The sequence below is a fragment of the Stenella coeruleoalba genome (genome assembly GCF_951394435.1).
Source record: "Stenella coeruleoalba genome assembly, chromosome: 1".
NCBI lineage: Eukaryota > Metazoa > Chordata > Mammalia > Artiodactyla > Delphinidae > Stenella > Stenella coeruleoalba.
Genome location: NC_137169.1, coordinates 176,561,803 through 176,588,048, shown reverse-complemented (window position 1 = coordinate 176,588,048; position 26,246 = coordinate 176,561,803). Strand labels below are relative to the sequence as shown.

The 26,246-nt window shown below is 38.5% G+C and overlaps 1 protein-coding gene across 1 annotated transcript in view; it reads left to right on the top strand.

Annotated features, from left to right (window-relative positions):
• Nucleotides 1-1,120: 1,120 nt before the first annotated feature.
• The window catches only part of XPR1 (xenotropic and polytropic retrovirus receptor 1), a 199,441-nt gene continuing 174,315 nt past the window's right edge, over nucleotides 1,121-26,246 (top strand). Inside the window, exon 1 of the mRNA XM_079918229.1 lies at nucleotides 1,121-1,554. Coding sequence (XP_079774355.1) covers nucleotides 1,486-1,554 — 69 coding nt within the window. The 5' untranslated portion in view covers nucleotides 1,121-1,485. The remainder of the gene's footprint in view (nucleotides 1,555-26,246) is intronic.

Below are 26,246 nucleotides of genomic sequence, written 5' to 3'. Positions count from 1 at the left end.
CCTAGTCTTTGGACATCCTCAAAATTGTGAGAATTAAAGGACAATGTACTGTACGTATAAGGGGTTTAGAATAATGTTTGTTACATGGACAGTGAGTGCTTAACAGATGTTAGTTATTATTATCCAGGGCTCCTCTACTCAGGGAAGGACCTTGGTTAGTGTTCCAAATCAGGTCCTCCAGGACAATCACTCCCATGCTCAAAGTAGTGCCAAGCTGTGTGTGTGATCCATTCTCCATTCTCCTCGAGGACAGTCAGCCTGGGTGCTGGATCCATGTCTGGTCTCCCTGAGGGTAGAGATCCAACCGTAACTCTAGAGGATTCTCTTTCCTCCCAACATTGGTTACCCTCTCAGCCCCACTCCTAATCTCCAGGAAGCTAAGTCACAAGTCCAGCTGGTACCCACAATCCTGGTTTGGGCCCAGGTGTTGTTGCTGGCCTTTCTGGTAGCCCCGGGACTAGATAATTACATTGAAATTCAGAAGCAGCATGCAATTCATGGCACTGACGTCTTTAATTAAATTCAACAAGCATTTATTGAGCACCTAGAGCATGTAAAATAGGATTCCTTTAAATACATGTGGCCCTTAACTATTTAGTCTGTTTTAGTTACTCAGTTTGGATTAATGTTGATCCATCATTGAGGGTTTTATGAAGAATAAATATCAAAATGGAAAAACGTTTGCACAAATCTTTTTTTTTTTTAATATAGTTATTTATTTTATTTATTTTTGGTTGTCTTGGTTGCTGCTTTCTCTAGTTGTGGCGAGCGGGTGATACTCTTCGTTGTGGTGCGTGGGCTTCTCATTGTGGTGGCTTCTCTTGTTGCAGAGCACAGGCTCTAGGTGCATAGGCTTCAGTAGTTGTGGCACGCAGGCTCAGTAGTTGCCGCCCATTGGCTTAGTTGCTCCGAGCTTTGGAGATTTTCCTGGACCAGGGCTCGAACATGTGTCTGCTGAATTGGCAGGCAGATTCTTAACCACTGCGCCACCACAGAAGCCCTGCACAAATCTTTGAAAATATAAACGTCTTGTGTGGATTATTGTTGCTACAGTATTAATATTAATTGCAATAACAGCACTGCTGCTTCCCAGGCTGGCGGTAAAGAGCAGCTGTAAGGCCCACAGGCGCCAGACGTAAGAGGTCAGGGGAGGTGCCTTCAGCACGTCCGGCCCAGAAGGGGCGGAGCCTTGAGGAATGTACGCAAAGCCCGCCCCTTACTCCGCCCCCTCCGTCGGTGCGCGTAGGCGGTTACCATGGCGATGACGTATAGAGGGCGGGGCGGGGCGGGGCTATGGAGAGGAGGAGGAAGATGGCGGGAGGGCGGCTCTGAGGAGACCTCGGCGGCGGCGGAGGAGGAGAGAAGCGCATCGCCGCGCCGCGCCGGGGCCCATGTGGGGAGGAGTCGGAGTCGCTGTTGCCGCCGCCGCCGCCGCCGCCGCCTGTAACTGCTGGATCCGAGTGGGAGTGAGGGGGAGACGGCAGGATGAAGTTCGCCGAGCACCTCTCCGCGCACATCACTCCCGAGTGGAGGAAGCAATACATCCAGTATGAGGTACCGGCAGCGGCCGGGTAGTGGGAGGACTCGGAGGGGCCACCATCTCGCCAGTCCCGACCTCCACCGCCGCCTTCCGCTCCTGCTGCTTCCCCGCGGACTTTGACCCGGTGCGGCGGGGAGCCACTGCGGCATCCCCGCCGCGGCCGGCCCCCTCCGGGCCCCGCTGACCTTCCCCTCCCCCGCAGCCCCACTGCCGCCGGAGTAACGGATATGCGGGCGGCGGACCGGGAGGGACGGCACAGCCGGTCGGGGCTGGGGAATGGTGGTGGGAGGGCGAGCCGCAGGTGGGGGAGTCGGGGTGTAAGGGTAGCCTGGGGTCGCGGCGGTTCCGCGCTAATCCCCTCCTCCCGCTCACCCTGACCTCTGGTTCCTACCCTGGGCGAGCGCCCCCTCGCCAAGGTTAGGTCTTGTTTCTCTCTGCTCACCTCTCACCAAGGAATCCTTCTCTTCCCAGATAAGCCCCTCTAGTGATTTCCTTCATTCCACAGAGCCCTTCAGCTTTCCCCCACTTGCCCACTGTTGACAAAGGCTTTGTTAACAGCGTTGAAACTTGATTTAAATGTGTATCACACATGCGGTGGTTACAGTATGCAAACGTATCGTAATCAACTATTTTGTTTTGATAAAAAGACGGTGATTCGTTTTTTCACTAATTTAATGAAGTATATAAAGTAATCATATCTTTGGTTTTGGCTCTTCTGTTGTTTTGGAATGGAGTGAAGGGGAAGAGGAAGGAAGAAAGAGAAGGGAATTACTAAAATTTTAAGGTTTTCTTTCCTAAAATTTTTGTTAGCTAGGGAGAAAAGTACCATCTTGTAAACAATGTACTTTGAAAACATAGCTGTGTTATTACAGAAATCATGGCCCTCCTCACCCTTAATTTCTGTGATAACTGCTCCTGAAGGGTATTTAATAGATAGTGATAAGGAACCTTACACTAATAAAAAGAAAAGTGAAGATAACGAGCTCATTTATATTTTCAGAAGCCAAGATACCTGAAGGGCTTTAAGCATTGCAATAGGTTATTCTCAGTGGCTGACAGTTCAGCTCCTGGATAGAGAAAGACTTAATCTGTAACCTCCAGGAATTCACATCTATGTTATGTGCAGGAACAAAGAGTATAAAATCAATATGAACACAAATATTCTAGCTAGGTTTTATAAATTGAGATATTTCGATTTTCTATTTAATTTCTGTTTTAAGTTCATTGATAGGATGTTTAGGCAACAACGCGGGTTTATTTATTCGTATAACAGTTGTAATAATTGAAGAAAAGGAAAGGGATGTAAGTAGGTTAAACAACCTTGAAGATTGTAAAATAAATTCACATTGTAACATACAGTATTTGAGTATTGCCAGAAGTGAAAGGCCTAAAATTATGAATGCTTTCTTTAAACTTAATTTTCTTGTAGTGTTTTGTGGCTACATTTTGTAAGAATGAAATAAGGGATTAGCTTTTCAGCCTGTAGAGTTTTTGATTTATTGTTTCTAATAACATTTGGTCAGTTTTAAAACCTTGGCTAGAGTCCAGATGATGGTTTTTATTGAAAGGAAGGTATTGGTCTTTCATCTTTCTAGTAGTAATTTTCAGCACCACTGCTAGTTCTTCATAGAACACAGCATGCTGAAGCAACATCTTATACTTGTTATATAGTATGGAATGCTTCATTTGGGGAGAAGTAATAGTGGCTGATTGTATGCTATGATTCATTTTAAGTATTACAGCACTTAACTGTTTCATAGAATTGTATTAATCTGGAATACAGTTTCTGGGGCTGGAAGGAGAAGCATAAGATTCAGTTTGAAGATGAAATTACCTCTTGATTTATAATGTCAGCTTTGTGGCTGGAGTCATTCTGGGACTCTTCATTCACATACTCCATTTGGACATTAGTCCTAAATGGTTACTTTAGTTTGGTCAGAGAGGAGAGGAACACATTTCATATGTGTGACTGCGTTATCTTTCCTAGGCCAATTAGAAATTATTTTTTGAAAAATTCATTAACTGTTGAAATTTTATTCTGCAGAGGGTCCCTACTATGTGACTCCTGTTGTGGAAAAGCTCATTGTTTGGTAGGCAAAACTAATAAGGAGCACTTTTCTTTGTGAATTGGAGCCATTAAAGACATTTTTTATAGGGTTGGGGTCTGTGTGTTGTATACTATTTCTCAAGAGCTGGTGCTGTTCCTTTAAAAATAGTTAAAGGGGCATAAATAAGCGTCTTTAGAGTCTAGGAATTTTGGCAGCTTAAAACTTTGGGGAAAAAAGGACATCATAAAAGATGTTAGCATTTGCTAGAGAAAAGAACCTTCTCATAGTGCAGTAACATGTTTCTCATATGTGAAGATGATGCTCTTGAAACACTTAGTAGACCAGACACTTGAATTTGTTTTTCAAGTACTGGTGATGAAATTTGGGTGTATTACTCCTGATTTCTTGTGTAGGCTGCTTTCTAGTGCTGTGAACGACTATGAACTGTTCAGCTTCTTTGGTTTTATGTCATTTTGCTATATTAAATTTTACTTGAAATAAGCAGAGAATTAGGTTGAAGCTGAAAATGTTGTTTTACATCTCCGATTATATGTATTATTGTGTACACACGGTCATACAATAAGTGCTAGTTCTTATACACGTTCATCATGAGGCCATGGGGACAGTCTTTTTGCCTTTCCAGGGTTCTTTCCTCTTTCATAAAATAAGAATATAGGGCCAGAGCTTTTCAAGTTCTGTTGTAGTTCATAGGTTTTTTGTATTTTTTAAAATTAATTTAATTTATTTAGTGGCTGCGCTGGGTCTTCGCCTCTGTGTGCGGGCTCTCTCTAGCTGCGACGTGCAGCTTCGTTGCGGTGCGTGAGCCTTTCATTGTGGTGGCTTCTCTTGTTGCGGAGCACGGGCTCCAGGCACGTGCCCTCAGTAGTTGTGGATTGCGGGCTCCAGAGAAAAGACTCCGCAGTTGCGGCGCACGGCCTCAGTTGCTCCGCGGCATGTGGGATCTTCCCAGACCAGGGCTTGAACCCGTGTCCCCTGCATTGGCAGGCGGATTCTTAACCACTGCACTACCAGGGAAGTCCCAGTTCATAGGGTTTTTGTTTTTGTTTTTGTTTTTTGCGGTACGTGGGCCTCTCACTGCTGTGGCCTCTCCCGCCGCGGAGCACAGGCTCTGGATGCGCAGGCCCAGCGGCCATGTCTCACGGGCCCAGCCGCCCCGCGGCATGTGGGATCCTCCCGGACCGGGGCACGAACCCGTGTCCCCTGCATCAGCAGGCGGACTCTCAACCACTGCGCCACCAGGGAAGCCCACCCCCATAGGTTTTTGATTTAACTTTTAATGGATTTCGTTTTTTGGATTGTTAAAATTATTGTTAGTGATCCATCAATATCCTGAAAATTATCAGTTTCTAATTTAAAAATGAATTGTGGCGTTCACAGACTTGGTCTTCATAGGCAGAATAACAGAGCATAAAAGAATAGAGCAACATGGAGAAACCATATAAAGAAAATCAGTTTGATCCATTTGTGAATAGTTTTTACAAACAACAAACACAAATGGGAAGAGACTACTATCCCTGTTTCCAATAATCTATTTGAGTGTAAATCTTGGCATATAAGATAAGACATCAATAAAGCTTTATAAGAGTACTTTTTTTTCTTTTAATTTATTTATTTTTGGCTGCGTTGGGTCTTTGTTGCTGCATGCGGGCTTTCTCTGGTTGCCATGAGTGGGGGCTACTCTTTGTCGCGGTGTGTGGGCTTCTCATTGCAGTGGCTTCTCTTGTTGCAGAGCACAGTCTCTAGGCACGCAGACTTAAGTAGTTGTGGCTCGCGGTCTACTGAGCACAGGCTCAGTAGCTGTGGCGCACGGGCTTAGTTGCTCCACAGCATGTGGGATCTTCCTGGACCAGGGCTCGAACCCGTGTCCCCTGCGTTGGCAGGCGGATTCTTAACCACTGCGCCACCAGGGAAGCCCCAAAGAGTACTTTTTAAAATTTAGTATCAGTGATTGTATATTTTAGAGTTCTGTAATTGATTAATCAAAATTAATTTAGACCAGTTTCAACCAAATAGGCTAGTATGACCATGTTAATATTTTACAGAATATTAGCAAAAGAAGCAAATATATTTGGTGCCTTAGGTTGCTGACTTGTATTTTCTTCCCTAGGGTCCTGTGCTGCTTTGGTTTCTCAGGAACCAGGAATTGTTTTTTCAGTGTACGCTGTAGTTTTGTAAGGTACTAAAATAATGAGGTATCTAAATTTCAGGACTTTAGAGTTAAAAGGGAATTGAGAGATTATCTGCCTCCTTGTTTTTTTTCCAGGCAAGGAAACTAAGGTCCAGAAAGGTTAAGTTATTTATTTGTCCAGGATCATATATAGATAGCTAGTCTCTTGAGCACAGATGTGTAAGCATTGGGAGTCAGGTCACCCAGACTGTGTGACCCTGACGAAATCACTTCCTCTTTCTGGGCTTTAGGTTCTTCATCTGTAAAGTGAGAGAATTGGACTTGATGGTTTCTAAGCTCACAGCCCTCTATTTTCTAAGGACCCATATAGCTCCAAATTTCTGTACATTTTTATGGTTTCATTATGTTTTACATATGAAGAGGACAGAACTTAAAGCATTACTATTAATATCATCCTTTTAAATTAATAGTCTCCTTTCAAATAATTTAAATGATATTTTAATCTGTGACTGGAAAGCTGACCCAGTGAAGCTTTTATTTAACTTAAGTAAAAAGTGATGGTCATAGTTTAATTTTTTGTTGCAAGATTTGGGAAGGGATTTTCCATAAACTGCATATCCCTTATTTTCAAGTGTAAGGAAACACTGCCATAACATTATTGTGATTTTCATTTATAGAACTCTCCCATGAGAACACTTGTGTTGCAGGCTTCAATTTCCCAAAGGTATTATGTTGATTAGTTACGGTTAACTTGCCTTGCTGGAACTTGTTTGAAATTTCCAGTTTGGCCACCCGATGGGGCACAAACCACACTTCTTCTTTTAGGCACTTCGGCAAATGAAAGTACAATATAGCATATTTAAAATAACATTTGTAAATGAGTATGGCAGTAAGATGCCTGGCATATACAAATGTTTCTTAAGTGAGTGAATGAATGTTGTATAAAACAGGAAGTTATTACTGTTCTTTATTATCTTTGTATAATAAAGTACGTTAGGTTAAGTGTCCTGGAAAGATTACACTTGTCCATCCATCCCTGAAGGTTGGTTTTGGATCAGTTTTTGAGTGAAGGCCCAGATCATAAGAACATAAGACTCTTATTTGACCCAAGGTGACCATGGAAAATCAGTCCTGACTTCAAATCCAATTCTAATCTGAAAAGCATTTGAGACTGATTGAGTTGTGCTGGCTAGATGTTGCAAGTATATTTGCATCATAGCCCCCGAAGGAGAGTACCCAACACTCCCATGGAGTAAGAGAAGGTAGTTTTAGAAGGCTTAATTATATTCATTTTTATGCATATGACAAGAAGAAATGAAATTTTACTTATATTGAATAAGTGGATTGATGCAATGACCTTGTTTAGGAGGTAGTCTGAGGGAAAGAGAGACAAGAATTGCTAATAGTTTTCTCACTTGTTTGTTCACTTTCAGCAAATAGCAATTAATCCAGTTTATGGGTGCATAGTTAAGATGAATTTATGGATATTATTTAGTTTTGACTAAACTAACTCTTATAAAATGGATGTGACTTAAAAAGACTCTTGTAAAGAAGCCTCAACAGCAGTACCAGCCATAACAGCATAATGCAAGCACATGTGAACAACAAGAAAATGGCAGAGCTGACAATTCTACTTCTAGTACTAGCTTTTTGTCAACCAAATTACAGAAAAAACAGTGGTACTTTAATAGACCTGACAAGACGTTTGCCAAAAAGTTTCAAAATAATTAAGATAATTCTTTGAAATAAGATTTTACATCCTTTGTCATCCACAGTGAACACCCTAAATGTATGTTATGTGTTAGAGTTTTCTGCCTTTGTGAGGTCTGTTTTCCAGCTTATAGCCATTATAATCAAGTTTCAAAATTAAATGAATCCTGAAGTTTGAACTAGGCCTTTGAGATACTAAAAACTAAGATTTTAAAAAGTAATGAACTTTTTCTGTTAGGTTGTTCTTTAAAAGTATTGTTATTGATAATTTCTTAAAAGAAATTAAAAATATTTTCACATTATTCACAAATGAAAGTTTAAATTATTTATTTTATTATTGTCTCATCTTTTAAAACTTCCACTTAAAAAAGTTCTGAGTTTTATAATGTACACAGTTGTAGAAGGAGATAATTTATAAACAAAGGTACATATATTGGAGGCGCATAGTAAACTTTTTTTTTTTTTTTTTTTTTGCGGTATGCGGGCCTCTCACTGCTATGGCCTCTCCTGTTGCGGAGCACAGGCTCCAGATGCGCAGGCCCAGCGGCCTTGGCTCACGGGCCCAGCTGCTCCGCGGCATGCGGGATCCTCCCGGACCAGGGCACAAACCCGTGTCCCCTGCATCGGCAGGCGGACTCTCAACCACTGCGCCACCAGGGAAGCCCCTCTTTTTTTTTTAATAGTGATATGACATAAAAATAGTTTGGAAGATTTTTCTCAAGTTGTATAGCTTAACTGCAGGTGGTTTGTGGGTTGCTTGGTATTTAATTGGCCTTTGGGATTGAGAGATTGTCAGAATTCACTAGGATTCTTGCCCAGTTGTAGTTTCCTTTTCAGTTCTTCCCCTTACCTAGTAAATGCTAAAAGAAGCCAAGTAGGGCCTTCCCTTGCGGTCCAGTGGTTGAGACTTCACCTTCCAGTGCAGGGGGTGGTCAGGGAGCTAAGGTCAGGGAGCTTAGCTCCCTGGTCAGGGAGCTAAGGTCCCACATGCCTCGTGGCCAAAAAACAAAAACATAAAACAGAAGCAGTATTGTAACAAATTCGATAAAGACTTTAAAAAAAACGGTCCACATTTAAAAAAAAAAATCTTTAAAAGAAGCCAAGTAGACAATGTTCGTGAACAAATGCCTAAAAAAATTATTCATTCATTCAACAAATATTTATAGGGGCTCTATTATGTCCTATAGGCTGATAGATTTGTCATTAAATTCTAGCTCTTTTGTTGTCTTAAAAATAGAAAAAAACAAAAAGGAGTATTTTATTTTTTATAAATTTATTTATTTTTGGCTGCATTGGGTCTTCGTTGCTGCGTGCGATTTCTCTAGTTGCGGTGAGCGGGGGCTACTCTTCATTGTGCGGGCTTCTCATTGTGGTGGCTTCTCTTGTTGTGGAGTGTGGGCTCTAGGTGTGTGGGCTTCAGTAGTTGTGGCACATGGACTCAGTAGTTGTGGCTTGCGGGCTCTAGAGTGCAGACTCAGTAGTTGTGGTGCACGGGCTTACTTGTTCCGTGGCATGTGGGATCTTCCTGGACCAGGGATCAAACCCGTGTCCCTTGCATTGGCAGGCAGATTCTTATCCACTGCGCCACCAGGGAAGTCCCAATAAACAGTATTCCTGTGTGTGTGTGTGTATGTGTGTGTTTGGTTTTATATTTTAGTCAGCATAGTGCTTTCAAAATTAAAAATGGTGTAGAAAGGGAAAATTGTAGATTGTGGACTTGGAACATGGTGAAATTTGGATCACTTGTGTAAATAATATGGATTCATAATATGGATGAATTCTCCCTGGCTTTTCAAACGTTTTATGTTATATGCCTTTAAATTTAATTTCTTTATAGGAAGAAATTTGGTTACCTGTTTCTTCCCATCACTAGGCAGGTGTGGTATCTATGGGGACTGATCAGAAAATCCTTAAAAAGTTGTTTATTATAGGTCAGAGGAAAGTTTAATTAACCTGCTGTAAGCATAACTTACAATTTTCATATTGTCTGTAACAGGAGGGACAGTATGTTGATTAAGAAAACATAGTCATTGCTTATTGAAGATGACCTGCAGTATTTGGAAAGACTGTAGACCATGAATAAGGAGATGTAAGTCCTTAGACCCAGTTCTGTCACTGAATAGTCATAAATAATTAGTGAACAAGTGATTTTTTTGAAGATTGAAGGGTGAAATGTAATCATACAGGAAAATGAGAAGCTTTTAGATTATTGTGTGAATTACTTATTTAAGCTAAATTGGTAAAGTTGTAATTCACAGTAATCCAAGTGCTTTGTGTGCTTTTTCTATACCTAAGAGAAGTCCTTTAACTCTTTGGTCTTGGGACCATTTGAAACTTAAAAATTATTGAGGATTTCAATGTCTATTGATAATATGCTACATTAGAAATTAAAACTAAGAAATGTCTGAAACACAAGAGTATACAAGCACACCTCTACTAGCCATCAGAGACATGACATCACGTTTCATTTAGCCTCTGGAAAACTCCACTGTGTACTCATGAAAGAATGAGAGTGAAAAAAGCACATGAAGTTGTAGTATTATTATGAAAATAGTTTTGACCTTTTGGCTCCCCTGAAAGGGTTTCTGAGAGTTGCTGCCTTAGAGCACAGGACTCCTTTCAGAATGTTTGGAGATGGCCTGAGAAAAAGCTCTCTAGTCTTAGGAAGCACATAAGAGGATAAAGGAAATCCCGTAAGTGAGGATTCTCTGGTGTATCCCACCTGCACAGGATGATAGAGAAAAGAAAGTTGTCTTTCCTGAGATTCCCACTTTCATTCTCTCTTCTTTGAATTGAACTAGTGGAAATGTGGTCCTTTTGTCATTAAGGAGAAAGGAATTAACATTTATTGACCAGTTAGGAACCAGGTGTCATCAGTATGTTACTTCATTTAATCTTCACAACAGTTTTGTGAGATAGATGATTTATTATCTCCATTTTACTGATGAGGAAACCCAGGCTTAGAGAGACTAGTCAATTTGTTCATGCCACACATCTAGTAAGTAGTAGAGCCAGAATTTGAAATCAAATTTGTCACACTTTGGAACTCTTGCTTTTTTATATGCGAATTGTAAATAACAGTGGTGGCAGTAACAGTGCCAGTAACAGTAGCAGTAGCAGGAACAACAGCTGTTATTTATTTTATTTTATTTTTATTTTTGTGGTATGCGGGCCTCTCACCGCTTCGGCCTCTCCCGTTGCGGAGCACAGGCTCTGGACGCGCAGGCCCAGCGGCCAAGGCTCACGGACCCAGCCGCCGCACGGCACGTGGGATCCTCCCAGACCGGGGCACGAACCCGTGTCCCCTGCATCGGCAGGCGGACTCCCAACCACTGCGCCACCAGGGAATCCCCATCAGCTGTTATTTTTTGAGTGCTTATTTTGTCAGTCACTGTGACATTACTTTAAAAACGTTTTCTCTTTATAGTAAGCTGTTTAGGTAGGTTGTTATGTTAGTTATGTTTGTAGATGGGGAACCTGAGTCTTAGAGCCATTAAGTAACTGATTATGTTGAAACTGCTAATTGTGGTTAGCAGAGATGAGACTGAAAGAGCCCCTGCTTTTAATTCCTACATCATACTGCTTTATGAAAAATAAATAAATCCATCCATTTATACGTAAGTACATTTAGGCGTAGTCTTACCTGTTCTCCAGCACCTGCTGAAGTAATGGCTGGTCTATTTTTAGTCCCAGGTCTCAGTCTGCATGGTTTGGAGGTAGTAGAGTATGGTCTGGAGGTCAGAGTTCACCTGTGTTAATTTATTTTTTCCTCAAGATTATCAGTGTAACTATTATGAGGTAGGCAGCTGTTAAATAGAGGACTTTATAAAGATGAGCCATAAGAAAAAAATAATGAGATATAATGATAAGTGTAAGAAGAGGAAGATAAAGAACAGCGGATATAGCTGTTGCTATGCCACAGTCATGGCTTTTGGCTTTTAGATTCTTCCATAGATCATGGAACGTTAGGCCTGTAAGGAATTTCAGATACTAATTAAGTCCAATTCCCTTTTTTACTTGAGTGGGAAATGAGGTCCAGAGAGGTTGTGATTCAGGGACACATGGCTTGGTTAGTGGCTGAGTGAACACAATCACCCTGATTCATTTTATTGTTTAACTATTTTGCATCATATGCTTATATGTCAATAACGCGTACAGAGAAGAAACTCTGAAGCCAGACTGCCTAGGTTCATATTCCATCTGGACAGTTTACTAGTTGAGTGACCTCAGGCAAGTCATTCTACCTCTCTGTGCTGCAGTTTCCTTATTTGTATAATCGGGACAGTAATAGTAGTTACAGGACTTTTTAAAAACATCTTTATTGGAGTATAATTGCTTTACAATGTTGTGTTAGTTTCTGCTGTATAACAAAGTGAATCAGCTATACGTATACATATATCCCCATATCCCCTCCCTCTTGAGCCTCCCTCCCACCCTCTCTATCCCACCCCTCTAGGTGGTCACAAAGCACGGAGCTGATCTCCCTGGGCTATGTGGCTGCTTCCCACTAGCTATCTGTTTTACATTTGGTAGAGTATATATGTCCATGCCACTCTCTCACTTTGTCCCAGCTTACCCTTCCCCCTCCCCATGTCCTCAAGTCCATTCTCTAAGTCTGCGTCTTTATTCCTGTCCTGCCCCTACGTTCTTCAGAACCATTTTTTTTTTATTCCATATATATGTGTTAGCATATGGTATTTGTTTTTCTCTTTCTGACTTACTTCACTCTAGTTACAGGACTTTTGTGAGGATTATATGAATTAAAATATGAAAAGTGCTTAGACAATGCCTATGCCTATATTTGCTATTAAAATTATTTAGTTAATGCTAGGTTAACAGTACCTGTGTGAGGGAAACTGAGCCTCAAATTTTGTCCCTCTGGGCTTGTCCAGTTCATATTTTCTTGGAAAATGGCTTTGTTGATTTTAGGTATTACTCGTGTTATCTGTGATATTTTTATTAATAAATTGTCCTTTTTTATATACAGTAAGAAATTCAGGTGGGAACAATTATATGGTTTTGAAATAAATTAGTTCTCCTTGGTTACTTGTAACTTGCATTCATTTCAGTTATAGACTGTGCCTTCATATTCTTTTCTTTTTTAAAAATTGGGGTGAAATTCACATGTGCATTCCTAAGTATGGTTGAATAGCTTAAGTGAATCCTTTGAGTTTTCAGAGACTGTCTAGTTTTAGTTCTTTTCACTTCTGTAATGGAAATTTAATTTTTAATACTAGAATTAGTTTTAGAGTTGAAAAAGACCTTCTCAAGCCCTCTGTTTCACAGATGAATAAATCGAGGACAGAAGGGCCAAGATATGTGGTCAGTCTCACAACTAGCTGATAGGAGAGCCTGGAATAAAAGTATTGACCTCCTGCTCACTGCTATACCTTGCTGAGGCTTATCACTGCCATATAAACATTTCTTTACTTTTAATTTTAAGAATAAATTTTCTTTGTAAGAACCCATATAAATTTAAATGTTCTTGTTAATGATTACTTAAATACTCTGTTAATAACATTTATCTGAACCTAATCCATTAGTTCACATTAACGACCTCAAATAGTTCGTGTGTGTGTCAATTAAAAGACTAAGTAAGTTAAGAGACTCAAACCTTAAAAATGTTGTTTACTCAACTACAGAAAATTAACCATTGCCCCATCTAGGTAGAAACCTATTGTAGGTGAGGAGACAGGACTGAGGAATTATGGTAAGGCTTGAGGAGTTAGGTAGAGATGAGAGCAAGACTCAGGAAAGTTGAAAAATCATTTGGGCATTTCTCTGTAGCATATCTGTTTGAATGTTAACACAGGTTACATGTACATGAAGAGCACCTCCCCTCCTCCCTGCTCCCCATCTCCCCATCTCTTACGCTGCCAAGCCAAAGTCAGGGCACATCTGACTAGAGGAGATTAGAATATGTATTAAACCAATTCGTTAAGTATTCATGAGTGTCCCCTTCCTTTTTTTAAAAAAATAATAAAACAATGATGATGATAATAACAGCCAATATTTATTGAGTGTTTCCATTGTGCCAGGCATTTTACATTTAATCCTTACCCTCTAAGGTAGGTTTTGTTATCCCTGTTTTAAGAAGTCGCTGAGCCTTGGATTGAGTAGACTGCCCAAGGTCACATAGGTAGTGAATGGTTAAAACCAGAATTCAGACACAGGTTTGTCTTATTTCAGAACCTGGATTCTTTTTTGTAAGTTTATTTACTTATTTATTTTTGGCTGTGTTGGGTCTTCATTGCTGAGTGCGGGCTTTCTCTAGTTTCAGTGAGCAGGGGCTACTCTTTGTTGAGGTGCTTGGGGTTCTCATTGCGGTGGCTTCTCTTGTTGTGGAGCACGAGCTCTAGGTGTGTGGGCTTCCGTAGTTGTGGCTCGTGGGTTCTAGAGCGCAGGCTCAGTCGTTGTGGTGCACGGGCTTAGCTGCTCCGCAGCATGTGGGATCTTCCAGACAAGGGCTCGAGCCTTTGTCCCCTGCATTAGCAGGCAGATTCTTAACCACTGCGCCACCACGGAAGCCCCAGAACCTGGATTCTTAACATGGTGTTACATGGTCAGGATTTCATAGAACAGAAAGTTTATGTTACTACTTGTTAATGGTTATTTATGAAAGAAAAAAAAGGTTAATGTATACATTTTTGAAAGTTTCTTTGGTTTCGGTAGAGATGAAAAACTGGGAAGAAAATTGGTAACTTTTTCCTTTTTCTTTTGCACTTTTGTTGTACAGCCTTATTAGAATTTCTGAATTGATTTGTAAGCATAATGTATTAGAGAAGAAAATGTTTTAGGGAAAGAAATGACTATCAAATGCAGAATTTTGAAATTCCTCCTTGACCTTTCTTACTTCCATTTTAGAGACAGTGTTATTTAATATGATAGGTTTTATGTAAGGAAAACTTATTAAACCATTTTTTTGTTTGTGTTTATTTTAAATAAATTTGTTTTATTTATTTATTTTTGGCTGCACTGGGTCTTTGTTGCTGTGCGTGGGCTCTCTCTAGTTGTGGCGAGCGGGGGCTACTCTTCATTGTGGTGCGGGGTCTTCTCATTGCAGTGGCTTCTCTTGTGGAGCGCGGGCTTCAGTAGTTGTGGCTCGCGGGCTCTAGAGTGCAGGCTCAGTAGTTGTGGCACACGGGCTTAGTTGCTCCGCGGTATGTGGGATCTTCCCAGACCAGGGCTCGAACCCGTGTCCCCTGCATTGGCAGGTGGATTCTTAACCACTGTGTCACCAGGGAAGCCCTAAAACATTGTTTAAACAACTTTATGTTTAAAAAATTTTAGCAATGATATCAATAATTAATAATAATAATTTAATGCATATTTTGTGAACCTGCCCTGTTAAACACATAGTATCCTATTAAAGTAACATCTGCCTTCTTGGAATTGACCTATATACACTAATATGTATAAAATGGATAACTAATAAGAACCTGCTGTATAAAAAAATAAATAAAATAAAATTCAAAAATTCAAAAAAAAAAAGCAACACCTCCCTTCCAAGTTGTGTAATTGCAAGCATACACAATATTTTAGTAGGTAGATCTCTTTTTTTCTCATTAGTATTTGAAATTAAATAAAGATATTATTGGTAAAGGTAAAGTAATACCATTAAACTTTTTTTTTTTTATTGGCTGCGCCGTGCGGCATGTGGTATCTTAGTTCCCTGACCAGGGATCAAACCTGTGCCCCCTGCATTGGGAATATGGAGTCTTAAGCACTGGACCACCAGGGAAGTCCCTATTAAACATGTTTTAACGTATCTCTTTTTATTGCTTAGCACAGTGATTTATGTAGGTGCTTTGATATTTATACTTTAAATAACAGAAGTTGGATGAGTTGCCAGATATAGGGGTTGAAGGAGGGAAGAATTTAATATAGATATAATGGTTTAAACCTAGGGAAACTGGTAGAGGAGAGCTACTTATGGGGGTGGTAAATTCATGAAATTAGATCTTAAGTATGCTGATTTCATACACAAAATGTCTATATGTAGAGATAAGTACTAGCTGGAATTTGAAAAATTGTATCAAAGATAAGATTTATTACAATTGAGATAGTAATTAAAGAATTAATTCACTAAGGGAAAGTATGTAATGCAGAAAAATAGAGACATAGAGGAAATCTTGGAAAAAACGTCATAGGAGTTAAGGGTCTTAAGGGTAAATGGACTATCAGCAGTAACATACTTTGTAGACAGGTTCATGAGAATGAGGATTAAGGATAGGCCTTTGGATTTGATAAACCTTGCTCATTAGTGAATTCTGAACGTAAATTGTCTTCTGCTAACTTTATTCCAGGTTTTAAGAGGTTAAAGTCATTGAGACAACATATGTGTACTTTTCATTTGAGAAATTTGTCTGTTAACAGAGTGAGGAAAATAGGATAGAACCTTTAGGAATGAGTAGGATAAAGTAAGATTCTTTGCAGGATATATGGGATCCATTCATCTTGAAGGCAGTAGAGAAAGTAGCTTTAATTTTATCTAAATTTTTTGCTTTAATTGCATTTCCCTCATTTATTGGCTGTGGACTTTTAAACAGTTATTTTATTTCTCTGAACCTCAATTTTCTTGCATGCAAAATGGGGATAATATTTACCTTTCAAGATTATTATGAGAATTAGCTATAATAATATATGAAAGTGCCAGCAAGGGCCTGACCTATAGAAGATGCTTTTCAATAAAGTATAGCTGTTAATTTCTGTCTTCATTAAAAATAAGCCATAGGAGTAACTTTTATTCATTTATTCAGCAGACGTTTATTTTAGGGTGTTGGTACTCAATCTTTTAGTATAACAAGACTCCTTCAACATCATGAAATTTCTTGGAAACCAAATGATGGTAGCTGGACTTTTAGAATCCATTGCTTGAGAAACCACATTTTGACCAAATGAATTACTGCATTTTGTAGATTCTAAGATGCACATTCCTTGTTCCACATTCCTACGCCTTTGAAATTGAGATTCATTTTACAGATGTCACATAGTTAATTGGTAATGTTTTTCTTTCTTAATGGTACGTAAAATAATGGTGCAGTGATACATAAATTAATGGTGTGTCTTAACAATTGATGGTATCTTAGACTCGATGAAATATGGTAGTATTTTATTAAGTACAAATACCTTCATGTATTTTGACAAGTAGTAATGTATTTGTGGGAAACATTATTTAGCCTACAGAGAATACCTAGTTTATAAGGTTTTACAGTATTGAAATTGGAGCTATGAAGTGGTCTGAGACTGATGGATTAGAAACCATTTTTATAAGTGTACAGGTGTATTGCAGAACCTTTGGGTTCCTTTTTTTGTTTTCTTTCAGATAAAAGGCAAACTAAGAACAGAGTGAGAATTTTATGTTGCCATACTATTATATTTGGTCAAAATTCGACATGTTTTACCAACCTGTATAAACCTTATATATTAAAGAGGACTGGAAGCCAAACACACTAAGAACTTTTCTTGTGGCTAGTAAATGAAAGAGGTTTGAATCTTATGTAGAAATAAAAGATAATGAAAATTAGGAAAAATAAGAAATGACTTTGCATTTTGATATTTCATGAAACTGGAAATGCTATAAAATAATTCAATAAAAATAACATGGTTACTTAAAAAATTAACTGATGTGCTCATTTTGGATATTTAGGCTTTGAAATAAAGCTTTTTTTTTTTTTTTTTTTTGCGTTACGCGGGCCTCTCACCGTTGTGGCCTCTCCCGTTGCGGAGCACAGGCTCCGGACGCGCAGGCTCAGGGGCCATGGTGCACGGGCCTAGCCGCTCTGCGGCATGTGGGATATTCCCGGACCGGGGCACGAACCCGTGTCCCCTGCCTCGGCAGGCGGACTCTCAACCACTGCGCCACCAGGGAAGACCTGGATATTTAGGCTTTGTGTTGCAAAGTCTGTGCAATTGACAAATGTACTTTGAACCTGTACTGTGCTAGATGCTGTGGCCCATAAGAATTGAAGTGAGACTGCTCTCTGCCCTCAGAGAATTTACAGTTGTTACCATAGTAAATGTAAGAATGTGCCATACAGATTTAATTAGTTATAAAAGAGCATTTGTTATCAGCTTTATTTTATTGTCAGAATAGGATCCTTAGACAAGGAGGATGCTGATTTAATCTATCAGATTTATTCCGTCCCAGCTCAGAAGTGCAGCTATGTGACTTCTCAAGGGCATTCAAGGGTATAAGTTAAATTACAGTATTGGTGGCTGTGGCTTATGGGAATGCAGTTTTGCTTGTTATTGCTAAATAAATCACTTAATTGAAATTGTCATAGTTTTCATTTCCATAGTTTTTGTATCTTTATAGGAATAAAAATTTTAGGTACTTTGATCAAGACAAGCCAGAGATGTTGGTTATGATCTAATAACATTACATTCTGTGATATAAAAATGTTTTTCAAATCTAGCCTCATGTATTAATTATCTGTTGCTCTATAACAAACTACCTAAAACTGCTGAACCAATAAGAAACATTAATTGTCTTACACTCTTGCTGTGTGTAAAGAGTTTGGAAACAGCTTAACTGGGTGATTCTGGCTAAGGATATTTTGTGAGGTTGTCGTCAAGATGCCAGTCAAGGCTGCAGTCATCTCAAGGCTTGCCTGGGGCTGGATCCAATTCTAGAATGGCACACTCGAATGGTTGACAAATTTGTGCTGGCTTTTTTCAGGAGGCCTCAGTTCCTTACCACTTGGACCTCTCCATAGGGCTGCTTCAGTTTTTTCATGGCTGGCTTTCCCCAGAGTGGGGAATCCAAAAGAGAATAAGATGAAAACCACAGTGCCTTTTATGACCTAGCCTTGGAAGTAGTACTCGGTCATTTATGCAATATTCTATTGGTTATAGAGGTCAGTCCTATTTAGTATGGGAGGGGATTGCACAAGAGCATTACTACCAGGAGTTAAGAATCATTGGGGGTTATTTCAGAGGCTAGTTACCACACCTGATATAAAAATCTAATGGTTTAGAAAAGTTTTGGAAATGAAAGGAAGAGTATCAGAAAATTGAGAGGCCAAAATTAGAGGTAAATCTTAGGAAATAAGATTTCACTCCAAATAGTGGGCTATGTGTCTTTTTCTCAAAGAAGCGTGGATTACAGAATGAGCAATACTTGGGCAAGATGATACTTTAATAACCTTTCTGAATTTCAGATCTTCAGTGGTAAAATGAAAATCATATTTACATTAAAGAGTTGTGGGCCTCTGTTAAAGTAGTGTGTTTAAAATACTCAAAACGATATCTGATAGTAGGCATTCAGTAAAGGTAACTATAATTACTTTTATTATCGATCAGTATTTGTGGTCATCATATCCTCAGCTCTCGTGTACTCAAAGCAATCTAATCTAGTTTCTGCCCCATTACTCTACTGAAACCATTTTTTGAAGGTCACCAATGAGCTCCTGATCCTCAGACCTAATTATATCTCTTCTTAGTCTCTTCTTGATCTCTAAGCAGCTTTTAATTTTTCTTTCCTTTAACTTAAGGATATATTTTATTAATCTTACATATGAATAGTTTAAGTTATAGGCTCTAATGTTAGGCATTTTAATGTTACCTATTTTTGTTTCTTTATAATTCAGTTGCAGCATTCCAATTAGATAGACAGACAGACAGACAGACAGATGGATAGGTAGGTAAATAGGCATCTGTATTCACCTTCCAGCTGAAGAAACAGAATAATTGTTAGTATACTGAACCCTTCCTTGATAGCTGTTTTATTTAACTCATATGTTCTCAGTTTTCTTTAAAATTTTTCTTCCAGTTTTACTGAGATATAATTGACACATGGTGTAAATTTAAGGTGTGCAGTGTGTTGATATGATACATTTATAGATTGCAGATGATTACCACTATAGCACTAGCTAACTCCTCCATTACATCACGTAATTACCATTTCATATTTTTGGTGAAAACATTTAAGATCCATTGTTGCAATTTTCAAGTATATAATACAGTATTATTAGCTATAATCACCATGCTGTACATTAGATGCTCAGAACTTGTTAATCTTATAACTGGAAGTTTGTACCCTTTTACCAGTATCTTCCCATTTCCCCCACCCCCCAGCCCTGGGTAACCATCATTCTACTCTTTGTTTCTTTGAGTTCAGCATTTTTCAATTCCACGTTTCAGTGATATCATATAGTATTTGTCTTTCTCTGACTTCACTTAGCATAATGCCCTCAAGGTTTATGCAAGTTATTGCAAATGGCTGGATTTCCTTCTTTCTCACGGCTGAATAATATTCCATCGTGTGTTTGTGTGTGTGTGTGTGTGTGTGTGTGTATCTCACATCTTCTTTACCCGTTCATCTGTTGACAGACACTTAGGTTGTTTCCATGTCTTGGCTATTGTGAATAATGCTGCAGAAAACATGGAGGTGCAGATATGTCTCCTCTAAGCAGCTTTTGATAATTTTTAATATATCTTCCTTCTTGAAATGCCCCTTTAATTCCTGTGGCACTCTATACATCTGGTGTTTTCCTTATTGTCTTCTCTGTTGCTTTGTATTCCAAAAGATTCTGTCCTTGGTCCACTTACTTTCTGAAAAATTTCATTTACTTAGGGCATAGGCAGTTTCAAATCACCTTATACACATAATTTCCAACTCTTAACCACTAGCTCTGACCTATTTTCCAAACTGTAGATCTCTGTTTTCATCTGTCTGCTGACCATCTCAGTTGTCCTGTGGATACCTGAAGTGGTTTGTTAACCCAAACTCCTGTCTTTTCTTTGCCCAAGTTTTTTCTTTGGTGTTTTTGCAGCTCAGTTAATAGTATCACTAAGCCTCTTTCTCTAGGTTTACCTATGCTCAAAATCTTAGAGATCTTTAATTCCCTTAGTTCATGTTTAGTTGTTTGTCTAATCTTCCTATTTTGCTTCTTGGTATCCCCCTCTTTCCCATATATCACCTTCTTTTTTTAAATTGCTACTATGTTAGTTAGGCCTTCAATATGCTTTGATCATTTTTAAAGTATTTAACATATTATATTAAAATGTATCTATTTATATGACTGTCTTTTCCTTGCTTGATCCACCATTATTTCTTTAGAGCCTGGCATAGTGCACAGAGTAGACATGCAGTAATGTTCATTTAATGACTAAAACTTAGTAACTTCTTTAATGATGATATTAAGTAATCTAGAAATGTTTATGATGAGCCTTTCTTATACAAGTACAAGCAAGGTGGCTAAAACCCTGACTTTACAATCAAATGGTGAACAAGTGACACACATAAATAATTAAAACATAAGGTGGAAATATTAAGTGCTATAAATGGTTTCAAATAGAGTACTACAGGATTTCAGAGGAATGAGTAAAGACTTCCAGCTGGAGGAATCAGGACAAAACATAAAAGAGATTAAATTTGATCTGGACCTTGAAGGATGGTTAAGATTTGGAAATTAGATTGAAAAGATGGAAGTAGGGATAGGGGATTCCAGGTAGAGGTAATAGTTGTAAACAAAAGGCAAAGATGGAAGAAATATTGAAGTCTCTAAAGTGAGTAATAGGTAATTCATTTTGACTTGAGGGTCAGGTTGTGAAAATGAAATTGGCTTTCTTCAGTTCGGAAGATAAGCCTAGAAACATAGATTGGATCATTCTGGGTGCCTTATAGGCCAGCAGAGGAATATGGGCTTTATTTTGTGGCCATTGGGAAATCCTTGTAAGTTTTTAAGAGGAGAGTCAGACTGGTGCTTTGGAAAGATTGATATGGCAGTTGTTTGTGAGATGTGTTAGAGAGATGAAAACCTAAAGGTTGGTAAATCAGTGAAGAGTCCGTTGAAATAGTTCAGGTGAATGGATAGGAGAGAATGAATGTAAAAGAGGTTGTGGTGGTGGCATTGACGAATCAGATCACTAAACTTAGGAGTGGAAAGGAGGAGAATATAAGAATGTTAATGCAGCTAGGACAGGGATTTTTATTTTCCTTGTGATGTATCCCAGGTGCCTAGAACAGTCTTGGCACATAGCAGATACACAAATATTTGTTGAATGAGTGATACAATAGCTGAGATTGTGAATCTGTGTGATGTGGATACTGGCAGTGACATTAACAGAAATAAAGACATGAGAAGAGTAGGCTTTGGGAAGAAAATGAATTTTGGACATTTTGAGTATGTGTTAGCAAACGTGTGGCTGAGGATACAGATTTGGGAGATATCCACATAGAAATAGTAAAAGCCACGTCAGTGGATATCAGAGTATGTTAGTGAGGAAATTTATAAATGTGAATATAACGGGACGTATTCCAAATTAGTTCTTCCTATTATAAATTATATACATTTTATACATTTAACAAATTCAATAATAATTTAATGTTGTAACAACTTCTGTATATTGAATTGCCTTTGCTGATGGGGTACATTTAAATTCCATGAAAATTTTGAGTCATGCATAATGCTTCTAATATACTACAGCCTTTGGATTGTTAAGTATGTACAAGAATACATTAATTTAAAATTTTAACATACTAGATTAAAAAAATTTGTATACGAGTTTCTTTTTACAGATCATTTCTATCATCAAAAACAGAGCTAGGTTAGTTTATTTGGGGATAGAAATGAAGATTAATTAGATGGTCATTCTTTGTACAGGACATATGAGAATGCTCAGTGCCCTCTTTTGAGGTTTATAATTTGATTTACAGAACTGTTCTTAGCACTTTAGTATCAGGAAAACATGACTGATCTCTAGATGACGAGACAAAGAAACCAGGTCAGATATAACTCACTTGCACATTATTCACATTATCTCTGGGGTATGTAGATCAGGCATAGTGTACATATTTTTAAGTATATATCAAAATTATAATAGTACCATTTGGAAAAACCTTCAGAATAAAAAAAAGTCTGATGTAAATTTTATCAAATTATTAAACACTGTTAACAGGGATTATGATTCCTTTAAAGGTTTATAATAAATATTCCTTGTCCTTCCTCTTCAAATGCCTGTGTTTATATTATTGTTCATTAATCCAATAATTAGATTGCCATATGCTGACTTTGAATGAATATTGAAGCAGACAGATGAGAACAACATAGATTAGATATTTTATTGATGGAGATGGTAATATTTATAGTATGTTATATGTGCGGCTAATAGTGAGTTGATAGGAAGTAGGAATCTTTCTAGCTTCTGATCCTTGTTCTGTGAAATGGTCTGTAAAACCCATGTGTTTGGAAAGGAGATTAGAGATGATCTACTGTGGGTTACTAAAAATTAACAACGTAAGAAATTTTTACTGGCGGTATTATTGAACATACATGTTAAGTTCGAACTATACCCTATTTTATACACTAGATATGTTGTAGAAAGTTTAAGTAATAAAATTAGGAGTCTTTGTTATTTAATGCGTTCGCAGATTGGGACTGCCTATATTTTCTTGGGAATCTATAGGTTTCTTATAAGAATTAAAAACTGTGTGTGCTCATGTCAGCTATCATCAGAAAATATAATAGCATATTCTAAATCATCTAGTTGACCATCTTTTAAGCTGGTAATGCCAGGAGATTGCAGTGCCTCTATTTATGTTTGTTTGGTCATGTTGGCTCCGGGTACTATTGTACTACTTTGTGAAGAGTTAGTTAAGAACTGAGGCATATCTAATGCATAAATGATGTATTCATGTCTAGTAGACCGCCAAATGATGCTACAGCCCACTACATGACATAAGTTTTGTGGTAGTTCACATTCTATCAGCTAACATTCTTTGAGCATCTTCTGTGTTCTAGGCACTGTTCAAAGTACTCTTCATGTATAATAATGAAGCATAATTAATATAAGGATTTGTGTTTTAAATTCATACAGTAGACCTGTGAGGTATGTGTAATTACTATTCCTGTTTTACAGATGAAGGTACTGAAGTATAGAGAAGTTAATTTTCCTAAGGTTACACAGCTAATAAGTGGTAGAGTTGGTTTTCATACACGTTGTCTGACTCCATAGCTTCTAGCCACTGACTATACTGCCTTACAGTAGATCCCATCTGACGCAGTTATCTGGGCATTCCAAACTCAGAACAGGTAAATTGGCATTGTATTCGTGTTATCAATTGAGATTTTGTTTCAGCAAACATCTTGTTTTCTGTCATGTTAATGTTGTTGATTGAATAATACTGGTTTTATGGTTGTATTTGGATTTAATTTGTAAGATTTTACTGTCATATGCATTGTTATAAACACTAAGAGTTTTGTCCTAGTTTATATATATTTCAATAACATCATAACAAAAATAACTTAATTTTTGTAACTCAGACATTACAGTAGAGATGCTGATTGCATCAGAATTGCTTTGAATCTTTTTTTGTTTGTTTGTTTTGCTTTTTTTTGCTTTTTTTGGCCGTGCCATGTGGCTTGTGGGATCTTAGTTCCCTGACCAGGGATTGAACCCTGGGCCCTTGGCAGTGATCAAAGAAATCTTTTGTAATGCACATGAATACATATTGATTTTATTTATTATACAAATTCAGAGTTTCATGTACAGTATTGGATTTTCTTGAAGTAAAACAGCATGAATTGAGGAAACTTTGAATTTGTTGTTTTGTGCATTTGGAGGTACTGCTCCCAACCCAGGTGACTCATATTACAGACGAACAATCCATAGGTATTAATATAGACAATACTTTGTAGGATTTTCCCCCACTGGTTCCCAGTTGGGGGCTATTCTCTAGTCACTGACAGGGAATGGTATCCTATAGAGTTCTTATAGAGCTCTCTAGAGTGTATTACTATCAAAAACATAGAGGGTCTCTTATTCAGAGGAAAACTGAAGTAGTAAGAAGCAAAAAAAGAGTTGTCCCTGATTTTACCGAGAGTTATCTTGACTTAAATGAAATTATGATTTATTTTTATAACCAAAATGAATACTCTCGGGCTTCCCTGGTGGCGCAGTGGTTGGGAGTGCGCCTGCCGATGCAGGGGATGGTGGTTCGTGCCCCGGTCTGGGAGGATCCCACGTGCCGCGGAGCGGCTGGGCCCGTGAGCCATGGCCACTGGGCCTGCGCATCAGGACCCTGTGCTCCGCGGCGGGAGAGGCCACAGCGGTGAGAGGCCCGCGTAAAGCAAAAACAAAAAAAAAAAACTATCATAATTTTTCTCTTTATAAAATTTAAATCATCTTTTTAAAACCTTAATTTGGTAAGCTTTCCTTTTGCAAATTTAATTCATTTTAATTGTGTACCAGAGATTCTACTTAGTGTGCTTTTTTCAGTGTGCTGAGAAACCCTTTTGAATTCAAGAACTATTTATTGAGCTCCTACTGCATACAAGCTACTCTGCTAGTCATTGGTGGTTTATTTGGTTACTGATAACTTCATTTGATTTTGGTAAACATGCCTATCATACTTCAGAAGTTGAAAAACTTCATTTAGATGTTTGAGTCTCTGGTATTACCTGCTTCCATGATAGCTTTATTTCCTTAAGTATTCTCTGGCTGGATTTTTTTGTTCCTTTCTTCTTATATTTTTCTATTTCTGGAGATTTACTCTGCTCTAAGCAATCTATTCATTTACCCTCTTAAAATATTCTGTGGAAGAACCATAACATAACTACTACTCGGCACTTGTTTTTTTTTTAATTTATGTATGTATGTATGTATGTATGTATGTATTGGCTGCGTTCGGTCTTCATTGCTGCCCACGGGCTTTCTCTAGTTCCGGAGAGCGGGGGCTACTCTTCATTGCGGTGCGCAGGCTTCTCAGAGCGCAAGCTCAGTAGTTGTGGCACACGGGCCCAGTTGCTCAGTGGCATGTGGGATCTTTCTGGACCAGGGATTGAACCTGTGTCCCCTGCATTGGCGGGCAGATTCTTAACCACTGCGCCACCAGGGAAGCTCCCTACTCTGCACTTGTATAGGACTTTAATATAAAATTCCAGTCTGTGAACTGAAATAAAGACTTTCTGATGTTTGATAAGATCTGAGCTAACTTCTTTTTTTAAACTGGACGTTAGTGGTTCCTGAGACATCTGAAATAGTAAAGAAAGTAGTGAGCATATATACATTTTTTCTTAAAAGAAGTTCTAGATCTTTGTTTTATTCACTTAGGGCTTTTGTATATTATCAGACTGGTTAGGGTTAGTCATGGAACTGACAGGTTGGTCATTAATTTAAAGTAAATGGTAATTTCATTGGGGAAGAATGTAATTTACTAGACTTGAATACAGAGTGGGTTACCTTGGAGGTTTGTTTCTTCTTTTTTGGTTTTATATGCTTGAATGACTCTAGGCCGGTGGTTCTGGGGAGGTGATTTTTGTCCTCTAGGGGCATTTGGTAGTGTCTGGAGACATTTTTGGTTGGTTGCTGCTGGTATCTAGTGAATCTCTAGATACCAGGGGTAGTGCCAAAAATCCTAATATGCACAGAACTGCCCCCACAACAAAGAATTATCTGGCCCCAAATGTCAGTTGTACTGAGGCTGAGGAATGCTGGAGGCCAATTTGGGAATCACCAGTGGTTGGTTAGATGGTATTTGAAGCTATGGGATAGGTAAAGTCACCTAAGCTTATGACTAGCTCTTCTGCTCTGGAGTTTATCCACTTAATTGATTCTACCATTTTGGTAGATATGAAGAAGTACTTTTCATTCCTGTCCCAAAACCACTTATCAAGAGACCAAACTGCAACCATCTAAATTACCTAAATATGATTGTTAGTTAACTTATTGGTTTGGAAAAAACAATAAAAGCTCTACTATCTTTATAGTCCTGAACTCTTTTAACAGAGGATTTTCCAGACCTCCACTGAAAAGTATTTGTATCCAAGGTGAAAAGAATTCTGGAGATTGTCTA